This window comes from Bactrocera neohumeralis, chromosome 3 (genome assembly GCF_024586455.1).
Source record: "Bactrocera neohumeralis isolate Rockhampton chromosome 3, APGP_CSIRO_Bneo_wtdbg2-racon-allhic-juicebox.fasta_v2, whole genome shotgun sequence".
In the NCBI taxonomy this organism is placed as follows: domain Eukaryota; kingdom Metazoa; phylum Arthropoda; class Insecta; order Diptera; family Tephritidae; genus Bactrocera; species Bactrocera neohumeralis.
In genome coordinates, this window is record NC_065920.1 from 72,860,845 (window position 1) to 72,886,737 (window position 25,893).

The window sequence follows — 25,893 nt, forward strand, 5'->3', positions numbered from 1 at the left end:
AGTATTATACTTTCGATGGAGCAAAAGTTCATTTGTTTTGATTTGCTATAATTGTGAAGAATTATGGGTTCATAGTTTTCTATTCTATAATTTACACTTTAGTCTCTTGCAGACTTTTTGATACCCAAATAGCACAACTTTATATATCAAAATTTTGTTAGCTTATATGTTATATGTGCTTCATGAAGAAAAATTGTATTTCCAACTTTTTTCTATGGTCTAAAATATTTCAGCTTAGCTTTCACTTAGCAAAACGTGCAGTGTCTTTCCATACTTTCCAAGGAATTTTTATAGTAAACTGTACTCCAGCTTTTATTTAACTCTTTAAGGCTTTTCTGGTCAAAAAAATTGAAAGAATTAGCACTCATTACGCTTCGAAACTTGCTGAATTTTTTCTGCTGACCAACCAACTTATGCCTAGTTTTAACTTATCATGACTTCTGCGTAAAAAAATCAAAACCACCAATACGTTTGGAATTGATGGTACACCAAATAGAGTACTAAAAGAAGCAATGACTCTAAGACCCAGTTTATTCGCCAATGTACAACGCGTGTATAATCGAAGAAGTAATCTCCGACCCGTTGAAGGTACAGCGTTTTGTTCTACTTCCAAAACCACAAAAGCCACCTAAAGAACTTTCATCTTATCGACCTTTGTGTATGCTCGGCACGACTAGTAATTATTTGGATTAAATTAGCGATCCAAAAAGCCGACTGATTAACAGAGAAACAATACGAATTTTTAAAACAGAGGTTCATTATTGACGCACTAAGAGAAGTCGTTGATAATAAGAAGTGTGCAATAAATGGGAAAAGATGAAAAGTTGGCACAAAAAATGTTGCATGGTAATTGTCCTGGAAGAGAAGAAATCGTTCAACTCCGCAAAGTGGGGAAATATAATCAAAACTCTATATGAAATACGCGCACCCCAGTATCTCACACGGGCGAGGCACTCAGAGCTCACTATATCGCGTGGAATATCGCAAGGCTCGTTCTACTATAGAACTAGGTGTATGACGGGATGTTAAGAATACATCAACGAAAATATATACTATATATATAAATATATATATATGTAAAAATTCTTATATGCCTTGAAAACAATCCCATATCTGGCAACTGGCTGACCTTCGGCTCAAATGGAGTGATAACATAAATGTCTTTCGTAAATGGTTTGCAACCATGAGTTCATAATTTTCTGAGCAGAATACGAAAGCCTTGCTCATAAGCACAAGAATGGTGGAAGAAAGGATATCATTCATCGCATGGGAGTGCATGATTACTTCACAGCCGCAGCTGAAGTATCTGGGACTAATATTGGATTCGAAATTAAATTTTAACATCTGGCATATACTTCGGGTAAAGCTAACAACATACAAAGTTCGTTCCAAAGTAACGCGGACTTAAAAAAAACAGAACAAATGGTTTTTTCGGCAAAATCAATTTATTTTATTCAGAATAGTCTCCTTCTGCTTCAATACAGCCTTTTGCACGGTCCAAAAACATGTTGAACGAGTGTTTTAGCTCGTTGGCCGGTATGGCCGCCAGGATGCCGGTTCAAGCCTTTTGAATGGCCTTTACGTCTGCATAACGCTTTCCTTTCATGGGCAAATGCACTTTTCCGAAAAGGAAGAAGTCGCACGGTGCCATATCAGGTGAATACGTGGAGTGCTCAATGGTTAAAATGTGATTTTTCGTCAAATAATCGTCCTTCGAATGTTGAATTCTGAGCAATTTTTGGTCGTCAGTCAATTTGTGCGGAACAAACCGTGCACACACCTTTCATAAGCCCAAATGTTCGGTCAAATGCGATAAATCGATGTTTTGGAGATGCTCAATTCCAGTTGCATGAATTTCAATGATGATTTCGGCTGATTTATGATGAATTCACGCACAGTTTCGATGGAATTTCTGGTGATCACGGTTTTCGAGTGGCCCACATTTTGATCGTCATTTATGTCCTCACGACCACTTTGAAAACGTTGAAACCACACGTGCACTCTGCTACGGGATAGGCAATCATCGCTAAACTTGTTTCATCAATTGAAACGTTTCGGTGAAAGTTTTACCAATTTTAAAACAAAATTTAATGTTGGCTCGTTGTTCGGCACTCATTTTCGCAACGATAACACAAACACTTACTTTGAGCGTAGAGATATTCATGTGCCATTCGCAACAACTTAAACTTTAGCAACATTAAAAAATTGATTATTCGAAAAAGACTTTTCGTATTTCTTATCAAATTTTAACTTGTTTTTTTCTATTTATAATAATAAATAGGTAAACAATTATATACCATTTTGGTCGACCACTTTTTGCCTTTTTTCGACTAGAGACATTATTCCATCAATGTAAATCGAAATTACGATATTTCCAGAATGCAAGCGAGCGAACCATTGTTGTGCTACACGAACTGATAAAACATCTTCTCCGTAAACTTCAAAAATTTCCTTTTAAGCTAGCGTGGCATTCTTCCCATTTTTAGACAAAAATTTCAAAATATAGCGAATTTCTTCATTATTTTCCTTCATTTTTGAACATTTGTAACTTTTTTTCAAATTCCCCCAATTTAGTTTTTAAACTGAATGAAGCTTAAAATCTCTTTTTCAATACTATATGATGTGACGCAATGTGATTGCTAGCACTGGAGATATACGATTGCAACGACATCTCTTGACAAAATACGAAATGACTTTTTCGACTAACCAATATTCTCCTTCTACTATTAATTTAACACTCCAGCAGCCACAATACCAAATACAATTTTATATAAAATAAATATTTTTCAATCAACCCAAATGTATAAAAAAAACAAAAAAGCAACGTATTTTTCCAATATCTTGCCAATAATCACACCAACATATTTTTAAAGAAAATAAAGTCCTAACGACATTTTATATTTCTTCAATCTTTTTTTTGACATTTTTGCCTTTCACACTTCATTACATTGCGCACATATACACACAAGCGCATTTATACGACTACATAAATCATAGCGAATGTTACGTAAACTGAAAGTATGCTGTAAGCTGAGTAAGTGTTGTTTTTGCCATGCCATAAATCTTCTTATGCACTTCAACGAAAGTAAACAAGACGACAGAAAAAAAGATTAAAAGCAAAAAACTACAAGCACTTATATATAGGCATATATATATACATACATATGTATACCTATACATATACACACATACATATAAATACATAGTGAAGAACGTTGACTTTTGAGCAGCTTGAGCAAAAAGAAAAAATAATACCGAAAGTATTAAAGTGTCTTAAAATTTAAAATTTGACTTTAGTCCATAGACGTGCTGCAGCTTACGGTTGTACGACGAAATGTGCCATGGAAGGCATTGCTGTGCGTAAAAGCAAATATTTGCACGCGTGCGTCACTACCACGGCGTATACGTAATATTTTGCTTACACACGGCGTAAACGTAACATACAGAGGCTACATGGCGTATACGCAACATTCAGCCGCGGCGCCTGCACACACTCGAATTCACATGTTTGTATATTTCATTAATGCTTAATTATTTCCTTAATTAAATAAACAACAACAACAACTTCGTAATGCTCCAGCCAACATTGTTGGTCAGCCATAGCCATATTGGTGGCCGTTGAGCACCGCAACGTGCGCACTGCGGTAATGTATGCGTCACACAGCACCAGCAGACAACTGACTATTGCGCTGACAGGCGGCAACAATGCGCGCGACGTATGCGATATTTCAACGCTTTGGCAGCTGCTGACTGCCAACGACAGCGAGCAACATTATCCGCGCGCTTGTGTAAAGCCAATAAATTTCAACTGCAACAACAAACACACGCATTGTGGCATAATTTTACACAACAACAATGACTTTAATGAATGAAGCAAGGTTTGTATGTAGATGGCAGACATCTTAACAAACAGAATTGGAGACGCTTACACAACTACAAATACATGGATACAGTTGTAGGTATATATAATTATAGTATGTATATATGTATATTTATATGAAAGTATGGTATATATGTACCTCAGACACGCACTTACCCAATGTCATTTCATTTATTTCCGGTATTTCGCATTTGGTGCCCTTAAAGCCGCTCGGACAATGGCATGTAATGGCCGCATCGCCAATGTGTCTGCAAAAAAAAACAAAAGGAAGAAGAAGAAATAGCAAGCGTAAATGAAATGTTTACGAAAAAGCGCTCATTATAGTTGAAATATGTAAGCGCAAGCGCGTAAGCTCGTATACTTATGTAAATATATGTTTTTAAAGCCCCTACATGAGACTCAACTCGCTCGCATTCCTTTGCATGTGTATGTGCATGCGTGTGCACTTGGCTTATTTATCTGCCTATAAAGTAGGTTTTTTCGTGGTTATCTCTTTATATTAACCAATTTTCTTCGCCTTTGTGCCAATGGGATTACAACAGTTGTGGTTCATTTGCCAGCGTGCGCCTTGCCATATTTTTCACATTTTTATTTTCTTTACTTTTTGTTTTCTTATTTTCATTGTTTCAACGCAGTTATTTAATTTCCGCACTTAAGTGAATTATTTCCCATGTTGTTATTGTTGTTGTTTGTTTGCTGTTAACGCAAAGTACGGAAATTGTAAATAAATCAACAGTTTTTTCAACAGTTTTCCACTCAATTGTGGTTCGTTGTACTCTGGCGTTTGTTGCACTCGCATGCTTTTAAAGCAGTTATGGCAGTTATTTTAAATGCAGTTGCTTAAAGAGTTGCGTAGAGATATTGAAAGAGTTGTGCTTGCTTCTCAAAGAAAAACTACTTTTCATGGAAAACTAAAAACACGAAAAATTATTTAATGCTTGTATGGTACTAAAATTGTATTAATTGAATGTTTGATAATCTGACCATGATATGAAGAATAGTTTCTGCATCTTGTGTCAGCTTTTATAAAATAAAAGTCTTGTGTTTTCTATAAATCTAAAATTATATCGTTTACTGTATATTTCTTAAGTAACCTCTGCATTAGAGCGGATGGATTTTTTTCCATCAAATCACGTATGCTGATGTAGTTCCACGAATCATTCTGAATTTTCGTAATGTTCAGCGGTTAATGTTCTACGGATAATTTTGTGCAACTTTGCTAAGAGACTACTTGTTTAAAACCGATTTCGAACCAGCGGTTTTTAAGGCGTCATTTAAAAAAATCGTATAACCAGTTGTACGTGAGATATCACATATAGTCGTCCGATCTGACCAATTCTAACAAACAATCAAAAGAATAACAAAATATACATGATTATTAAATTTCATTCGGATATCTTAAAAACTGTTGAACCCATTTTTATGATCCATTAAAAACTTCACCCTAAAAATCGGTGGATCGAAAACGAGAATATTTTTAAATGTATATACATTCAATAAATGTGCAAGAGATTTATAATTCGTTTATTTCCCAAATGTCACGGAATCAAGTTCTTGTATGGAAAACTTTCGCCTTTGACGTGGTATCTTCACGATTCACATAATCTCCGAAAAAATTGTTCAGATCGGATTACTATAGCTTCCATACAAACTGTACACACAGTTACTAAAAGAAATGCACCTGTGAAGGGTATATTGCTTCGGTGCAGCCGAAGTTAATGTTTTTTCTTGTTGCTAGTTATTATTGCAAAAATTTTCAGTAATAATATTTTATTTTGGTTTTCTTCTTTCCTTCCTTCTTCCTTTTCGCCTTCCCTATCTTCAATGAACTTTTACCTTTTTCTTTTCTTCTTATTTTTCTTGTGCTTCCATTCTTCAACTTTTTCATCATATTCATTACTATTTTCTACAACTCTTTCTTTTTCGTTTTCTCCTTCGTTTCCTCTTTTGAATTTTTCTCCTCTAAATCAATAACAATCCTTGACTCCAGTGTAATACTACTCGTATGTGGCATCAACAGCCCCGTACATCATATGTAAACATGTGTGTGTCCGACTCGAAGCAATCAAAAATCAAAACGAATGGAAATTTACAGCTGCCAAGCCATATGCGCACCCAACACACGATCACTGCCAAGAGCACTCAAAAGTAGTAGGCGGTGAAAATAAGTCTATGCAAATAAAATAAAATCGCATGAAATACAATTCAGCAAATCAACAGCCTGTCTGTCTGCTGGTGAGCACAGCGAGAGTGCCACTCGTGCAGACTGCCAGTCAATCAGTTGGCAAAGGCAGCCGGCAGGCAGCAAGCAACCACTACAACTGCCGTCGGCAGTGGGGCCAAGAGGGCTGACAAGCTGTCAGCACAATTGACTTTTGCCATATATCACATGGAAGATGTTGCGGTACTTGCTAGCCAAACACACACACATATATGCTCGAACAATATGCAATGCATAAATATAATTTTACAATTTAACAGTTTTCACTGCTTTTTTTTCTTTTTCACTGTAATGTATTCACATTTGGCGTCAACGCGAAGGAAAATAAAAATTTTATTACAATTTAATTTAGTGTGCGCACAGCGAAATATGACGGAAAACCACCCAGTTTTCGCGAGCTTGTTGGCATTGCATTTGCATAGTATTGGCTTGTGGGTGTCGCCGTGCACCGCGGCGTATGAGCAACACAAAGTAAGCGAAATGCGATTTTGAAAAGGCGCAAAAGCCAATAATGGCAAAAATGGGGAAAGTGGCGTAAAGAAAGCACAAAAAATGTATAAAGCGTTGGAGGAAAATATGCAAGAAGGAAACAATAAAAAATGCAGAGGAATTGTTGCGAAGGCGGTAAGCAGAAAGTTATATATAAGTAACCGTCTGTGCTGTTATTGTTCTCCTAGCAGTTTCGGGTGAACGCTGCGAATGGAGCGCATATTTTTTTGGTTCACGCAAGAAATTGCAAAAGTGAACTTAAGCGGTTTTCATTGCAAAAGATTTCAAAAAAAAATTACTTAATTCAGACAAAAAAATGCCAAATCATTTTCAGAATATTCGTGCAACAAAATACAAATAAAGAGGATTGCATTTTATGCCTAGAAACTTAGCAAAAAAGGTTTTATTCATAAAAAATCACTTAACTATTTTAAAAATACTCTCCATTAAGATCTATACACTTTTGCACAGGCTTTAACCGATTGCCGAAATGTATAACGGCACAACTTCTAAGTATTTTTCTTGCGGTGCCTGGTTTGCGTCACATACACATTTCCTCAATTGTGTTGCAACATCGATTTAGTTCAAAAAAAAGAAGATAGCTGACTCTATTAAAAAAGCTATGCTTCAATGGTTTTATGAAGAGCTGTGGACTTACGGAAAACAAGTTCATCGTATGACTGTGCACCGCGCGTTGAAAAAACAAGGGTCTAAAACCAGTCGTAAAATTAAAAAACCTTTGCTTACTAAACGTCATACAGAATTAAGTCAAAAGTTGGTTAAAATGCACGAAAACTGGACTCCAGCACAGTGGGCAAATGTATTTTGATCAGGCGAAAACAAGATAAATTTTCACGCGCCAGACGCAAAACATTACGTTTGGAAGCTGAAGACTATTACCAGCCGCGATGTCATTCCAACACTCAAATTTGCGGATGGAAAAGTCCTTTTTTGGGGTGGCCTTTTTAAAAGAAGATATATAGACGCGAATATGTGTATAGACATATTAAGGCAAGGGGAACTCCACCACTGAAAAAGGATGTAAATACCATTCCCCTGCCATACAAAATACTAAAGCGGTAAAATGGCATAGTATCAAAACTGAGCAGGTACCTCCCGGTCTTTAACAGTTGCAAGTTTCAGAAGTATGAAATATTCGTTTAGACGCGAAATTAACCCTTCCATACATGTTTCGTGTAGAATTTTCACTTTTTGAATTGAAATAGAGTTTTAAAATTTGTGAGTATCTCTAATATTTTGGGTAGGTGGTGGCTAGGGAGCAAAACTAAAGAGGCGCTAAGGTATAATCGAAGATTTTAAACACCAAAACATATCAGTAGAAAACGAACTGGCAATCGTTAAGAGCAAAGAACACGTGAGCGTAAGCACTCCCATCCCAAAGTAAGCAAAATAGTAAAAAAAATTAAGAAATCTTACCCCAAAAGTGAAAAAATAGTTAGTTTCATAAAAAAAAGGCTTACAAAAAGAGGCGCTTGAGTGTGGAAGCGCAAATGAAGGCAAATTGGGTGAATTTTTTGTACCGCATAACGAAATTGAAAAATCTACCTGCCATGCTTTCACTTCTCATTGTGAAACATGTGCTGGAAAGTATCTCTCCTTTCTTTCTCTTTCTCATCGCAGCTTTTCTGCTAGCTTTTACATATTTCTTGTATTCTGTACTTTATTCACGCATCTTCATTTTTAAAGTGCATTCTTTGCGGCTTTCTCGCATATTTGCGCAACATTTGCATTTTCAAAGCCTTTGTGTCTACTCCGCTTTCTTTTATCTGCTTTCCCGCCAATTACTTAACCAAACCAAGCCTTTTGTTTGCTTTATGCACCCACTTTCACCTCCTAAAGCTGCATAGCGTTCGCAGTTTGCTTGACTTTTAAGTGTTAATGAATATTTTATTGCAGCTGCATTTTCGATTTTGTTTTCCGCGCCATTTCAGTTTTCACTTTCTTCACAAATTTCATAACTTAACCATTGCTTTTGTGTATTTCAACCAATTTGTTAATGCAAATTTCACTTTGATCACGCAAATTTAGGTGAAAGAGAATTTTTATAAATTTTTAAAGTGTAAAAACAGCAAATGATTAGTTTTGCTTAGCAAATATTCTCTGAACTCAGAGGAACAAGTTCATATTGCCTTCGTGTTAAAATTCAATAAATTTGCATGTCAAAGTGTATTTAGAACAAGAAGATAAGGGGTGTCTATAAAAAATGTGAGACAGAATTAATTTCCAAATGTATTCCAATGCACCGAAATCTTCAGAAGATTAAACAAAGTAAATTACAGCCAAAAAAACCTTAAAAAATATAAAATTTATATTTGAATTGGAAATCCAAGGCACACGTGCGAAAAAAATTTCAAAATATATTTTTTTTATTAATTTTTATATACATCCTTAAGTCTTAAAGGCTTTAATGATTGAATTCACAACATTTAAGTAGACTTAAAGGAGCTGCGTTTTTTGTCAAACCTTCAAGACAATACGCAAATGACTTAGTGGAGTATTTCATGAACTACCCATTAAAAAAATATAAAAGAATAAAAAAATATAATATTAATTTATTCATCATATACCCTTAACCATCTGTTATATCGTAAATTTTTTATTAATTTTGTGCGCCATGACGTATGAGTGACGTTATTAAAATGTCACGCGCAATTTTTTCAATTACTGTCACTGACATGTCCTCGAATTGTATGAAAATACTGCACAAAAATAGTATATGTATATCTACAATATTATATAAACGATATTAGAACACAAGTGAGACATACGTGTCAACTTAAAGACAAATGAGCCCCATTGGACAAAGGTCAGGTGGAGCAAAATGATTATGAATACAGCCTAAGCAGAAGATAAGCAATCTAATAATGTTATTTTAGGGCACAGATAAATTTTATGAAAAATGATATTATCTTCAATAAGCAAACAAAATATTAATATAAAAATCAAGTAAAATTGTTGCCTACTTTTGCAAGTTGCGTTCCAAAGTAAACTATGATCTAGCGTTCTCTGGTTGCCCCATCTCTATATCGACTAATGCGTTAGAATCCGTTGTCATCATCGATTGTCCAGTGAGAATTTCATGATATTTCATTGATTGGAAGTGAAGTTATTGCGTTTCAAGTGTCAGTATGTTTGTGTTATCGGTGCGAAAATGAGCTTCGAACAAAGAGCCAACATTAAGTTTTGTTTTAAAATTGGTAAAACTTTTACCGAAACATTTCAATTGATGACAAAAGTTTATGGCGGTAATTGCCTATCTCGTAGCAGAGTGCACGCGGGGTTTTAACGTTTTCAAAGTGGTCGTTAGGACATAAATGACGATCAATATGTGATCCATGATCACCGGAAAGTCCATCGAAACTGTGCGTGAATTCATTAAAAATCAGCCGAAATCATCATTGAAATTCATGGAAATGGAATTGAACATCTCCAAGACGTCGATTTATCGCATTTTGACCAAACATTTGAACTGTTTTTTTGTAAAGTCCTCTTTACTTTGGAACGTACCTTGTAGGCATAATTTAGCAAAGACCAGCTCACAAAGAAAGTTATGGCGATGATCGTGAAAGTCGTACTCAAAATTCTATGGGGCTTGAACGATTTAGAAATTATCGCGACAATTAAATGACAATCAAAGGTCAAGTCGGGAAGGGGAAAAAGTGCGTGAAATTATTGGCGTCATTAGTACAAACACTATATGAAGTCTTCTAACTGAAGATTCGAATAAAGTAAAAGTCATTGATAGTTTTGTTTCACTAAAATTAAATGAAAGGCAAAAAAATTAATGAGCTTTTGATGAGAAAATTAATTAAGATGCAAAACGTCAACCGGAGGATCGGTATCCAGTATATAAATATAGGTAGATAATATACTATTATCATTCGCTATAATAATCTCGACTACAATAAAATGATTTGGTAAGAAAAGTGGAATGGATTTGAAGATAAATGAAAAATTAGAACTAAAATCATTATTCAGAAAAATGATATTTATGTTCCTCCAAAAATAATTCAAAGTAAGTAGCAAAACAGTTTACTTGGTCGCTTTTGACCCCAAAACCATTAAATTTAGTAAACAATAAGAAAACTGTGTTATATAATTAACATTTCAGCATAATTTAGTGAAGTCACGAACCACTTGATGCAGCAAAGTCACACACCTAAAATATAATATGATGTGTTACCAAGCTGACTGGAGTTACCAATACAGATTATGTTATACTGATTTTTAAAATAACGTTTCCAATGACTTTTTGTAAGATATTTGTTTTTAATTTGAAAAAATAATGTGTTTCTAAAATTGAATTAAATCTTCTGATATGCATTACAGTATATTCAGTAAATTTATCTTTCCAACCATACTGATGACTTCGGTGTAAAATATTCATTGAAAGGATTTGATTCTAATATATAAATAATATAATCACTGCAGCAGTGCAGCAACAAATTATTCCAAAAATAATTTAAACTATGAGGCAAACTAACTTTGTTTATCCCTTTGTACCGCAAAACCATTAAATTTTAGTAAACGATATGACAATAGTAGTAAAGTCACGAATCGCTTGATTCAACAAAGTCACACACCTCACTTCTAATATTACGTCTGTGTAACGACGCTGACTGGAAGTATTATACCAATACAGATTATATTATACTGACTTTTAAAATAAAATTTCCAATAACATTTCATAAGAAATTCAAAATAATTAGCTTTTTTTCTAATTTGTAAATAAATTTTGTGCTTAAAATTTAATTGAGTCTTCTGATATGCATTACAATTAATACAGAAAACAGCCTTCAAACTATACCGTAAGTTTCAGTGAAAAATATTTATTCAAAGTATTTAATGCTCATATCAATAACTTGATTCATTGCCTACATTTGGGCACAACATAGCCAAGTTCGGCACCTCACTTCAAGGCCGAAGAAGGTCGAAATAACTGCAGCAGTGCCGGACATTTTTGAATGCCGCGGAAGATCGGAAGCATCCCTAAAAATTCTAAAGGTGTTTCTGCAAAAATTTTACTACGTATTCTTAAAATTAAAAAACAAAAAATGTGTTGTTGATTTATTCACGAAAATCGCATTTTTTAGGATTTAAAATTAGGCGCGCTTCTCAAAAACTTCTTCAACTAATGTTTCCATAATTTTGTCAATACAATCCGCGAAGACACTAGCAAATAAAATGCATGAAATTCTGAATAGTAACGTCGTCACATATATTTAAAAATAATTCAAAGGTTGAACTGGAGAGTAGACCTTGTATTTCTACAATTGTTTCCAAAATACCAACAAATCTTCTCTCTACTTATTTGGTTTTTTAATTTTTATAAATTCTCTTATTTAGTTTTAAAGATCTTATCTTCTGAAATGTACTGCTTTCAGTCATAACTTTAATACTCACTTGCATGTGCCGCCATTTTGGCATATATTCGTATGTGGATCCTCACACAATGGGCCACGGCCGCAATCTGTGCCACTGAAACCGGGAAAGCAGGAGCAATAGTACGAGCTGCAAAGAGAAAAAAAGTATTTGTATAAATTTTAAAGTAAAAATATGATTTCAAAATAAAATTCAAACAGTTTCGCGTTCAAAAAATAAAAAAAAAATTAAAAAGATCTACGAAATAATGTACGTCCTCATGGCGTGTGTCAAGGCTAAACGCTGTACAAATAGGCGCAGCTAGCATCAAAGCAAAACACAATAGACACAAAAACTTTATGAAATAGCGAAAGCGCAAAACTAAACCGAGAATATATAGGAATAAAATTTAAAAGAAAAATGTTTGAATGTCGAAAATATTCGCACTATTTTGTAGACTGCATGTCAGTCACAGCGAATAACCGCAGCAAAGGCAAATGTTAGCGGTTAAAGTTTCGATGTGGTTGCTGCGGCAGCTGCCAATCGAGTCGGCAGATTTTTAGAGTTTGGTTTTGATAGTAATAACAAAAACAACTAAACTAATAAAAGAAGCAGGCTTATAGACATACATATATATCTTTTATATATGGTAGCATTGTAGGCATTCATCACATGCCTTACTATCCATATACATATTTCAGGGAGCTAACAATACAATATCTTTACAACTGCACACACTTTGTAGTTTTATATGAATATGGATATAGTAAAAGGTCGTAAAGGCGCTTTAAAAATGTTTCATGATTTTTTTTTACAAAGCATGAATGTAAGAATTTGGAATTTTAAAAATTTTTTTCTTTTATTAATATATTTTTCGTTTTTGTAGTTCTTTGCATCGTCTGTGTCAGTCGCTCTGTGGAAACTCCAATACACATATCTACTTCTAAGGTTACAGCAGTTTAATAGCACGTCCTATACATATATCTCTATATCTACACATATACATATGTACGTATAACTATGTGTAACTAGTTGGCGGCATGTATGAATATTTACAGTTCAGTTGGTCCTTTGTCAATGTTTTAGCAGTGTTTTCTTTTATTGGCAAAGGCGCTTGTTGATGCGCTACAACTACACACATACGCACCATTCATTCATTATGTGTGGGTGCGTGTGTGAGAGCTTACACAAAGGCGCTTTTGAATAGCTACACAAGGGATATGATTTCGAAAACAAGATGAGATACCAAGGGCATAGAGACAAATGACGAATATTCTGCTCACAAAAAAATGAAAATAAATGAATAAAATAAAAAAGAACTGAAAAAGGAATATAATCAAAAATACTATGACATAGTAGAATTGAGTTAGTGAATATTCATATTTGTACAATGTGGCGCAACAGTCCACCAGGGCTAATTAAATACCGTCCCTAAGGTAACAGTTTTGTGCATCATTAATTTATGATGATTTATTATAATGATCTTTGATGAATAGTGAGATCAACTAAATGACATAATATAATATATGCATAGAACACATTACAACAACCACTTTGATGAATAGTTACACCATCTAAATGACATGAAATATACACAGAAGCCTTTACAGCAACAACATATTTTTTTAAATAAAAGCCGATCATGGAAGATGTAACACATACATACATGTTTTGAATATTATTTAAACAAATATTGTTTTAAAAAAGTGCCTGAAATAATATATTCTCACTAAACTTAAGCTTAGTTCAAGGATTTATCAGATTTTTTTAACAGAGTTGCCATATTAAGCGTTTTTGTAAATAATTTTCAAAACTAGTATTAAAAATTTTCAGAAATTAATTGTCAAAAATTGTAAATGATACAAAGAAGTAATTCAAAACTTTAAGTACTCGAAGACTTTCTTGTTATGTACATGACAGCATTGTAAATTTTAAATGTTTTATTACTATTTTTTAAAAATAGTGCTTGTTTTGAAGTGCCATAAATTTGCAATTTTATGAAACAAAACCTCCCTTTTTTCTATAGAGTTGCCATATATCTATATATTAAATGAATTATTAAAACTTAAAACGACTTAAGCACTTTATTTTGTTGCATCGCCAAAAAATAGTCAATTGCCAGTCAATTATAGCCTTTATTCAGGAAAAACGATTTTTAAGGGATAAGGGATCAGCTATGTATCACGCACATGGAGAGAGGGAAGTGTAGATTTAATACCGAAAAAAGGTAGAAATAAAAGAGTTTAGGCCTTCCTGCTTCCTGTACATTAAGGCCGCAACCTTCCTGGAAGCTTTTCCAATACGCATATACAAGGGCAGATCAGTAGAGACTGCACTCCATACACTGATATTTAATATAGAAAGGGCTGTTGAATATAAGGAACACGCTACTGGAGCATTCCTGGACATTTCGGGAGCGTTCAACAGCATCTCTACGCAATCTATTCTGAATAGTATCCAATCAATAGGTATTGATCCCGCTATACAAAGCGGGTACAAAAGCCTTTTGACCTTTAGACAGATAAGAGTAGAAGGAAACGACGCTAAGCTGACGAAGAAAGTATGTAGAAGTATTCCCCAAGGTGGAATCCTATCACCGCTTTTATGGACATTAGTGGTGAATAAACTGCTAAGGAACTTTGAAGGCAAAGCCCCTAAGATATGCCATATGCGGGTGACATTGCCATCTTAATAACGGGTAAATGTTTACAGACCATTAGCAGTTCTGAATAATGCTAAACGGTATTATGACCACCACACTCAATACAATCCAGAACTGGGCATCGCAAGAGGGTCTGCGGTTGAAATCAGAGAAAACGGATCTGCTTGTGTTCACAAGAAAACATAAAATTCATCTACGGAGATTCCCTTTGATATATGGGACACACTCTCAAGGACATTGGAATACTCTAGGACAGCAATCTTCTGAGGAAGTATGGAAGAAAGTGTGAGAAAAGCCAGAAATGCTTTATATGCGTATCTGCCTTCAAGCACTACCTGGAAGGTAGTTTAAGTTACAGAACCACTGCAGTATATTTCAAGTTGAAGTATTTTGCTATTGCGAAAGCAGCGGAGCTGACCTCTAATGCACCTGCAGCAATCAAGGCAGTAACCTCGTATTGGATATCGACCAGAAGTGTCTTGGGAAGCATGGCAGTAGTAGAAAGTGTTGCCAGAAGTATGAGTTGGCCACAAAAGCCAACGAGGGCAACGAGGGCAACGAAATAGTGGACGAGTTTGCCAAGAATGGTATACAATATTGGTAAGCCCATGCATTGACTATACGATGATCTTGACAGAAGCATGGCACACAAATCAAAAACGAAGAACGACCTACCTGGCTGCAAAACTAGTATAGCAAAGAACCAAAACTGGTCTATGCGTGGCTTATTGGCCTACTAGTTTAAACTAACCTAATCTAATCAATTTTTTTCGGTTTTCATTAATGAAATCAAATATATTTTATTTTTTTTTCAATGCTCGAATAAATTTAAACAGTCTGCAGTTAGGTCGAGACTAGATCTAAAAAATCGTACAAAAATAGTTTTCGACAGATGAGAAACTATATTAATTACAACAAGAAAAAATGATAACTTCGGTTGCACCGAAGCTAAATACCCTTCACAGGTGCATTTCTGTTAGTAACTTTGTGTTCAGTTTGTGTGGAAGCTATATGCTATAGTCAAACGATCTTAACAATTTCTTCGGAGATTACATTGTTGCTTTAGGAAATAATATATACAAAATTTCGTGAATATATCTTGTCAAATGTGAAAGTTTTCCATACAAGCATTTGATTCCGATCGCTCAGTTTGTATGGCAGCTATATGTTATAGTGGTCCGATATCGGCCGTTCCGACAAATGAGCAGCTTCTTGAAGAGAAAATGACGTTTGCAAATTTCAAAACGATATCTTAAAAACTAAGGGACTAGTTCGTATATATACAGACAGACAGACAGACGGACAGACAGACGGACATGGCTAAATCGACTCAGCTCGACATACTGATCATTTATATATATACTTTATAGGGTCTCCGACGATTCCTTCCGGGTGTTACAAGCTTCGTGACAAACTTAATATACCCTGTTCAGGGTATAAAAATAATAATATGGATATTTAAACTTTAATAAACTATGCAATTTGAAAATAGGGCAACATTATTTCATATTATTTCAGTTAAAAAATATGGAATTGATTAAGAGATGCCTACAAAAGGCTTGGAAATTTTAAAAATGTATGCCAACTCAACAATACGAATATCCGCTGGCCAAAATTTTATATATTTAAAACGAACACATAAGCTCAACCAACACACATGTGCGCATATGTAATATATAAATGCATTTAAAATAAAAATTCAAAAATATTACGCATACGCAGTGTCTGCCATATGGTGTTTCATTAAACTGAAGTGGCAGTGCCACTTTCAATATGCTATATTTATGTCCTACCAACTAAATTGCGTGTCGTAAATTCGACTATTCATAGCGAAATCACCCCAAAAAAAACTAAAAATCAGCAAAAAGGTTGGCAATGCGAAAACTTTTCCACCAAAGGCAACTGACATTTATTTCCAGGCAATAATTTTCTTACACAACTAAAGCCACGAGAGAATGAAAAAAATGGAATGGAAGTATCAAACAGCGTTGCCAAAATGCCACATCATCACTACGGTTATTTACATGTCGCACACATACACATACATGTATATGCTGACCAGCTGATGCATTTTATTTCTTATCTGCCCGTTGGCAATTTAAACTTTCGACTCGACACACAAAGGGCTAACGAAATCATAAACTTTTTGAAGAGGCAAAACTGTGCCAATGCGCTGAGACAATCAAGCTGAGAGCCGAACGCAACGCACACACACTCACACAGTGTTATGAAATATACAAGCACGATTTGTGGCGCGGTGCGCAAGTGACGTTGATAGTCGGTTGATACTCTTTGGCGCTGGCCATTTGCTGACACTGATTGCTCGTATATCTTGTGTATAAAAATGTGGGAAAATGTTGAAATGTTAAAAGGCATATAAATACAAAACAGCAGCGGCATCATTTTGTGGCAACAGCCGCCAAAAATTCTACATGCAGTCGACAACGACGATGGCGATCATCAACAAAGCCGCCAAAAGTGAAATAAAAGCCGCGCGCTTATGCACATTTCAAATGGCAAGTGGAAGTTAAAACAAGCAAAAAACATGTTAACTTTGGCTGCAGCGAAGCTATAATACCCTTCACATGATATAAAAAGATCTTTATCTTGACTCTTATGGTTGTTTTTGTATGGCAGCTATATGTTATAGTGGTTCGATCTGAACAATTCTTGCGGAGAAAATAGCACTATCTTGGACAATAATATATAACAAATTTTGTAAAGATATTTTGCCAAATAAAAAACTTTTCCATACAAGGACTTAATTCCGGACGTTCAGTTTATATGGCAGCTATATGATAAAATCATCCGATCTGAATGATTTTTGCGCATGTTATACCATTACTTTGGGCAATCATCCATGCCGAATTTCATGAAGATATCTTGTCAAACAAAACAGTTGTCCTTACAAGGACTTGAGTTTGATCGATCAGCTTGTATGGCAGGTATATGCTATAGTTATACGATTTCAGAAATTTCTTTGCAAACTATAGCGATGCTTTAGACAATAATTTTTGTCAAATTTTGTGAAGATATTTTGCCAAATAAAAACCTTTTCAATACAAGGACTTAATTCCGGACGTTCAGTTTATATGGCAGCTATATGATGAAATCATCCGATCTGAATGATTTTTGCGCATGTTATACCATTATTTTGGGCAATCATCCATGCCGAATTTCATGAAGATATCTTGTCAAACAAAACAGTTGTCCTTACAAGGACTTGAGTTTGATCGATCAGCTTGTATGGCAGGTCTATGCTATAGTTATACGATTTCAATAATTTCTTTGCAAACTATAGCGATGCTTTAGATAATAATTTTTGTCGAATTTTGTGAAGATATCTTGTCAAATAAAAAAGTTTTCCATACAAGGACTTGATTTCGATCGGTGAGTGTGTATGACGGCTATAAGCTCTAGTTGTCTAACATCAATGGTCCCGATAAATGAGCAGCTCCTTAAGGAGAAAAGGTAGTGAGTGAGGTTTTCAAATCCATATCTTATAAATTGGAGGCTTAGTTTGCGTTTATACAGACGAACATGGCTAAATCGACTTAAGGCTGATTAAATATCATATAATCACTATATAGTGTTTCCGACGTTTGCTTATGTGTATAATAAACTTCTTGGCCAACATAATAAATCCCGTTTAGGGTATAAAAACTACATTGGCAGCACTCGAATCGAGGCGTCATTTGGCGCAAGTCAACTGTTCGCGGAAGTGACGCTTGAAATATCAGCCTCTTCTGCCATCGTACATTTACTCAACTCGCAATTGTTGCTGTTGTAACAGTCATTGCCGTTATTTCCTGCGTTGCCATATCCATTGGCGTTGTTCGCTTAATGCACTTGGCTTTTTGTCAGAAAGCTTTTAAATGGCTGCGGTCTCTGCTGCATAGCGCGCCCGTCATTGTCACTCATTTTATTCACTCCGTTTGACGCGGCACCCCGATAAAGCGGCGCTTTTGTTGGCATTTGAATGCACAAAAAATGTGCTTGAATTTAGGAGTTATTAGCAAAGCTTTTTTGATTTAGATTTGTCGTTTAAGTAACACTGTTGTTGAGCCAAAAATAATTTTTAATATTTGTTTAAAATAAATTGTTTTACGATAATTTTTAGTACTATGTATGTCCACGGGTTGCAGGACTTATGACATAATTTAGTAGGTACAGTTGGACTTGCTAATATTTCAACTACCTACAAGAACCAGCCGTCATCTATTTATTCATATTATTCCAAAAAGGTATAGCATGACCCGATGCGACGAATAAAACTAGAACTACGCGCTTTCAGCGCCAACTAGCGAAAATACTGAAGACTTTTTTGCCAACCCATTATATAGCTTAATCGCATTTCTATTACCTTATACGTCAAAACGATGACTTACCTGGCTTGGAGATAAATATTACTTAAAATACATGGATAGAATATCACCATAAGCAACATGCAATTGGCTACAACCCAAGGATTGTCAGATGGTTGTATACCATGATTGTTTGACCGATTATCGCAAATAAAGCGGTGGCATAGGCCTCGAAAGTATCGCACACTTCGGTAGGACTTTAACTATCGAAGTTGGAACGACTTGCCTGCATCTAAATACGTGTTGGGTGCCAGGCGTAAATGTCCGGCACTTGAAGTCATGCTGAATCTTACACTGCTTCAATTAGTATTCGGTCAGATTGCCAAACACACACTACTCCAAATGACTGCGGAGGCTTTGGCAAAGGTAAGGAAATCTCTACCAAGCGCATGAAAGACTTAAGTGACGAAATAATACCGACCCTTTCATCAAGGGACAGCATTACAAAAAATTTAAAGTTCATTACAAAGTTCAAGATTACCCTTAGCAGTAAGGCTAAATGGAATGATTCCGCTCTCGAGCAACTGGTTAAGGATAGTATAATCAAATGGTACACCGAAGGTTCGAAATCGTCGGAGGGAATTTGCGCAGGAGTCACAGGATGAAATGTTTAAATATGTAATTAACCTCCAAAGGGACAATGACATGATACTTGTTGCCTTCTACACCGGCCATTATAAGTTCAAGAAGCACTTATGCATCGTGGGCCTAGCTTCTTGTGCAAATTGCCGGTTCTGCGACATCGAGCCGGAAACTCCAGAACACCTACTAATTGACTATACAGCAGTCTATAGGCGTAGAATAAACGCCCATGTTTCCAAATAGGAACCACATCGTCTCAATTCCACCCAGCAGTATATTGGAATTAACAAAATGTTGGGGCTAAGTGCGTCGCTCTGACTTAGGAGGGGCGAGAGTAGACCTTAGGTCGTGGGGCAATCCTCAGTTATTTATATAATCTAATCTTGCCTTAACTCATTGACATTAGCCGTATATCTATCGGTATCTACCCCCTCTATCTCCCTCTCTCTGTAATGCTATTTCTCTAATTATATTTATCTGTTTTTTTCTTACTGTCTCTACTTCTCCCTTTTTTTTGTCTATACATTTCCGACTATAGCTCTATCTAGCTGTGTTTCCCTATATATACCTTTAACTGTCTCTTTCACACTCTGGCTGTATCTCACATAACCCAAAAACCTGTTTGGCAATTCGATTTGAGTGCACGTTTTAAATGGTCTAGCCCATGCCAAATTTGATATGGTGGGAAGTGTTTTACTGGAAACAGATTCCTGTGAGAAGAGATTTTAAGGTTTGGTGTGTTCCGAGTTTCCACCTCCACATTGTATCGCTTCCAAAATAGTTTGAGCTATGACCTAGTGAACCCAAACTTAGTTTGTGGTAGAATTTTACAATCATATGCCCGTAAAATAATGGTGTTTAGCGTAAAGTAAACTCCGTGTTTACAACAAGTGAACAGTCTTATAAACTTGAGCTCATGCTGGCTCCTTTTATTTAGCAAAAAAAAATGGAATAAGTTTTAGTTTTGTGAGCTGATTTCGCTAAGTTAAAAAAATCTTACAGTTATCTCCAAAACTATTTCTTTCGGAAAAGAGATTGATTCCACTATTACAAAATATTTGATTCTTGCAAGCAAAAAACGGGTTCGAGTGGTTTCGACGCCCCGTTTTTCTCTCATTCAAAAATATTTTCGGAGCCCGGGACAAGTAAAAGTCCGAAAGTGTCAAGTCTGGGGAATATGTTGGATGTGGTAGCACACAAATTCAGGCTATAAGGGTTTTGGTGAGTCTTCATACTTGTACGAGTTCTCGTATTATCGTGGTGGAACACTGCACCTTTTCTATTGATCAATTCTGACTGCTTCTGTTTGAATGCATCACTCAATTTGTCCAGCCACACTTCAAAAGTAATCGTGGTATTGTCAGGCAAAAGCTCAAAATAAATGATCTCTTTGAAATCCAATCAAGCAGACAAATATAACAAGAAATGGTTTGAGCTGGTTCATCCTTTACAGACCTTGATACTTTGTGCTTTATATTCTTGCAAACAACCCATTTTTCGCCGTAAATAACAACGCGCTTCAAAAATGGATCACTTCTGTCACAGTCGTTAATACGACGACGCAAATTTCGTTCTGTAAGAACATAAACACCCATATCTCAAGGTTCGAAATTAATACTAGATAATTGATGTTCTTGTGGACGGTCGTGTTCGACAAATTTAATTTTTTAGCAATCTTTCGTATTATTAATCGACGATTTACATTGACCAACGACTTTATTTCATCCACATCGGCTTCAACGTTCTTTCCAGGACGTGATGCATCCTCAAGACCGAAATTGCCGGAACGAAGTTCTGAAACCAATTTTGGCATTGGCATTCGGTCAATACACCGTCTCCGTACACATCACATAATTTCCGCCTTGCTTTAATTGCATTTTCAACTTTTTGATAATGAAACAGTAAAATATGTCAAAAGGCTTATTTCGTTCTTTCACTTTCGATAAGGCGACAAACAAAAACGATTCCCAAAAAATTAAGACAATTTTTATAAATAATCCTAAGCTCTTCAAATTTATAACGTTAAAACGGTTAAGTGTGAAGTTGGCTACGAAACTAGACACATCAGCTGTTGCCATCAAAGGAAATTTCTTAATGAGTGACCCAATATTTAAAGGATCAACTTTAAATTATTAAAAGACTTACTACAAACAAAATATTCAAATAGTATATGGGAAAGCACTGCTTGTTTTTTATTTTTAAATGGATCCAATAATTTATTTATTTATTTAAATTAACACCGCTTGATTATTATATAATTTAAGTTTATTTATTATATTTCCATATCGTTGGCAGGCAGCTCGATACAATAAAATTAAAAATATTGCAGGTTAAATGACACAAATAATGCAATGCAAACACTTTTCAGCCGCGAACTGAAATAAATATGTGCTCACGTGAGTCAGGCACACTTTATTTTCACAGCATTTTTATTTATGAGCACATAAAACTACTTAAATCGCGCCAATGAGAGAAGAAGGCTTTAAGTGGATGTATATGGCTCATCAACTTAATATGATAAACTATAAAAATGCAAATTTGCGCAATAAAAAGTGTGCGAATTTGAAAATATGCCAAAATGGCGAAAAATTATGAATTTTTATTTTATTTTGAGCATAATTTTATTTACTTGATTTTATATTGCAATCCACTTTACGCTCTTATGAAGCGCTACAAATGAAAAAAAATTTAAAAAAATACGAATAAGCCGCATGACTTGCAAATTTATGCGCCAGCAGCGGACATGTGGCCACAATAAATGGCCGACCCAAAAAAATTAAAAAAAAACACAAACACACACTCCAAAAAATACTGCAAAAAGTGCGTGCGATTTTTGTGGCAGCCGCTGCAAACAAACGCGGTAATTATTTTTTCAGAGGAAAACTTTTTTAAGCAAACGAAAAATACTTTAAAACATGCGTTAATGCAATAAAAGACAAACAAATACAACCATTAAAGCTGCGTGTAATATGAAAACCAAATATTCTGACATCCATTAAGCGGTGCAGTGACCAAGGGTGACAAACTCTGGCCATATTGTGGGCAAATATTAACGCAGCAAAAAAATTCAAAAGAGATTTTCGACACTTTTCTGAATGTGTGCATACACTTGATCGGACTTATTATTTTGAGTTTGAGTGAATTGTTATTTTTTTTGTATAAATTAGTGAATATAAAAATCTTATTATTTGTAAATGATCCAAAATCTGATTTATTGAAATATTTCATATAAGAAAGAGAGAGCAAAAAAGGCATCAATTGCCTAATACTGCTGTAAAGGAACCATTGGCAAACAGTGGGGTCTCTCACCGAAAGTAGTTCTGTGGATCTATGACACCATAGTCAAGCCCATTATGTTCTATGGAGTCTTTATGTGGTGGAAGGCTCTAGAAAAGACCACACTTGCAAATAAACTCCAAAGAGTTCAACAAGCGGTGCTCATTAGCCTGTATGGTGCACTAAAGTCTACTACAACCATGGCACTTAACACCAATTTGAACACAATGCTCGTAGACATCATCGGAAGGTGTATAGCTGCGAAAGTAGCTATCAGACTAAAAGAATCTGGTTTCTTAAAGGAACACGTATCTGAACACTCGAATATTCTCATGTACTTTGATTTCATACCGGACCTATTAGATCATAGAGTTACCAAACCGAACTCTGGCGGCTCCTTCTCTGCTCATATATAGATGAGAGGACTATTGGTGGAAAGAAGCCGTTGGAAGAGAGGGTCAGTGAGCTTATTTACGGTTAGGTCAAGCCACGGGGGGCGGTTGGTGGAAAGATTTACCGACAGGAGTTCTCTATCAACTACAGCTTCAGACTTCCTGACTATCGCAGTATCTTCTAAGCCCAGGTTGCAGCCATAAAGAAAGCAGTAGATCTGCTGCTCCGGAATGCAGCCTCCTTCAGAGAAGTGACCATTCACTCAGATAGCAGAGCAGCGACACTAACCTTGAACTCATTTGCAATGGATTCAGGGTGGATCGAGGTGTGCCTGGCATCGCTATCATTAGCACCGAGTGACTTTGTGATAAGACTGGCATTCTCCTATTGGCCATTGTCCTATTGGCGTACATGCTGTAGGGTTGGGAATCTTACCAAACGCCATCTGCAGAAGCTACATGGAATAAGATGAGGTGGACACAACTCAACAGTTCTTTCTTGACTGTCCCGCGTTTGGGATGTCAAAGCTTAAGCACTTGGGAGCGTATACCTTCAGACATCCACCCGAACTGGCGGCAGTTGAAATTAAGCACATATGCAGTCAAATCGACTTTTTTAGGAGTCTGTTATTTGAAGAAAATGATTTTATTATCAACTGATAAGCAAATAATTTATTTTCCTAAAAACAGAATTTTTTTGTGTTTGCCTCTAAAAATTAGCAAAATTATGCCTAAATATATGAGCCAACTTATAAAGCTTTCATTATGAACCAGATTTTGTACGTTATATTAAGGTTTGTAGCAATCAAAAGATATTCGCATATCGGCAAAGCGCCTTGAGTCTATAACAAATTTGTTGAGATGGCTAATATGAATTCCAGCCAATTTCTCAGGTTTGTAGAAGGTACTGCGTTGACGTTATACAAAGTTTTTAACCACACCTCGTGAATAGCAATAGGATAGTGTTCAATATGAACTCAAGTACGGTTTCTAGATTCAGAGGTCAGTGAAACAGGAACTCAATCTGATGTGACTGCATAAAGTTTCCCTTTTCTCAGCTCATCAGCTTTTCAAATCAGTATAATAACGAAGTAAACGGATGCTATTGGTTGTGAGATCAGCCGTTCTTTCACTAACCAGCCTTTTGGTTCTCTTATCGGTTTTAGCGCACATCTTTTTAAATGAAGCTATAGTTCGAAACAGTACTTTTGCAACTACCTCAGCTGCAACCACCTGAATTATACTGCAGTAGTCTAGTTTTCTGAAGAAGTATTCTGAATGAAAAGCTCTAAATAGAAAATTCCCCCTGTAAGTTTCCTCCCCCCACATATCCCTTGTTGGCGTGAAAACAGAGGAAGCACTACACCTTATACGTTACCCTTTTTCAAATTTCATTTAGCAATTTTTTGAATAACTTTTATTACTATTATTAGGACAATATTAGTTTTTATTAAACTATTTTGACAATCTGACATGAAATATTTTCATTGGTTCTTGGTGAGGCACACATTTCTAAAATTAGTATTTTTACAATAAATTGAGCATGTTAAATGCAACAAAAGCAATAACTGCGCCGCAAAAGCAAACACGGATGCTACAACAACGGCCAGAGGCCATTCAAAAACATTTCGACATTAGATAAATAAATAATTGGAGTAAAAAATGGCTAACGCCTGTTATAATATTAGTTATTGCAAATATAAATTTTCGTTGTAACAATGAAAATCAGATCGAAAACAATGCACTACTAAAAAGAAAAACTAGTTTTTTTAGCTCCAATAACAAGCGTGTTAAAAAATTAGAGCAAATTGATAAACTAACAGATTTCACATTAAATCATTTTTTTATAAGCGCTTAATTTTAACGGAAATACGTGCTTTCTGAATTGAGAGCGCCAAATATCATACATAAGTTATACATTGTTAAGCCTAGAGGCATAAAGGCATTGCACCACATGACGTATGAGTGATATTTTATGAGGCAAATGAAAAGAACATTAAATAATGTTAATATTTGAGACTGCGTAATTATTTAAGTGATTGGAATAAAAATAATACGAAATTTCGGAAATAATTAGATAAACAAAAGCGAAAAGAACATATAAATAAAACAGTAAGAAATTATTAAAAAAAGTACTATGCCAGTATCTTATATATTTCAGCTAAAATAAATTTTCTTGCCATCACTGCAGCATTTAGCTCACATGAAATATTAAGAATCACATTTTCTATACAAAGTTCCAAAATTGAACCCCCTCACTCCATGCAAAATATATAATAAAAAAGTTAGAATAAATTTGTAATATAGTTTGAGAAACCCAGCCCGCAAGGTTAAGTATTTATGATTTGCACGTTAAACTGCCAAACCTTTTCTTAAACAAAAAACCCCGTTTCTAATAAAACATATACCCAAATCACGTAAGTTGCATTGACCTCGAACCTGCCACAAGTCGCTAGCCCACTGGAAGCTAACATGTGTATAAAGCATAAAACTTTTAAAGTGCGTTTACGTGTCCACTTAAATATATCGTTTAATAGAATTTTATTTATAGGCTTGCAGCTGGTGAATTTATTACTTTGCGCCTCAGTAAACTGAGCTAAAATGTTACTTACCGCAAGCACAAATCCCCAAACTGCTCTTGCGTG

At 35.3% G+C, this 25,893-nt stretch overlaps 1 protein-coding gene across 1 annotated transcript in view; it reads right to left on the reverse strand.

The window, feature by feature from the left end:
• Positions 1-25,893, reverse strand: part of LOC126752165 (uncharacterized) — a 565,185-nt gene that overhangs the window by 330,943 nt on the left and 208,349 nt on the right. The window contains exons 5-6 of the mRNA XM_050462767.1: positions 12,015-12,122; positions 4,037-4,128 (exon numbers count right to left, since the gene is read on the reverse strand). Of these exons, the coding sequence (XP_050318724.1) occupies positions 4,037-4,128; positions 12,015-12,122 (200 nt within the window). The remainder of the gene's footprint in view (positions 1-4,036; positions 4,129-12,014; positions 12,123-25,893) is intronic.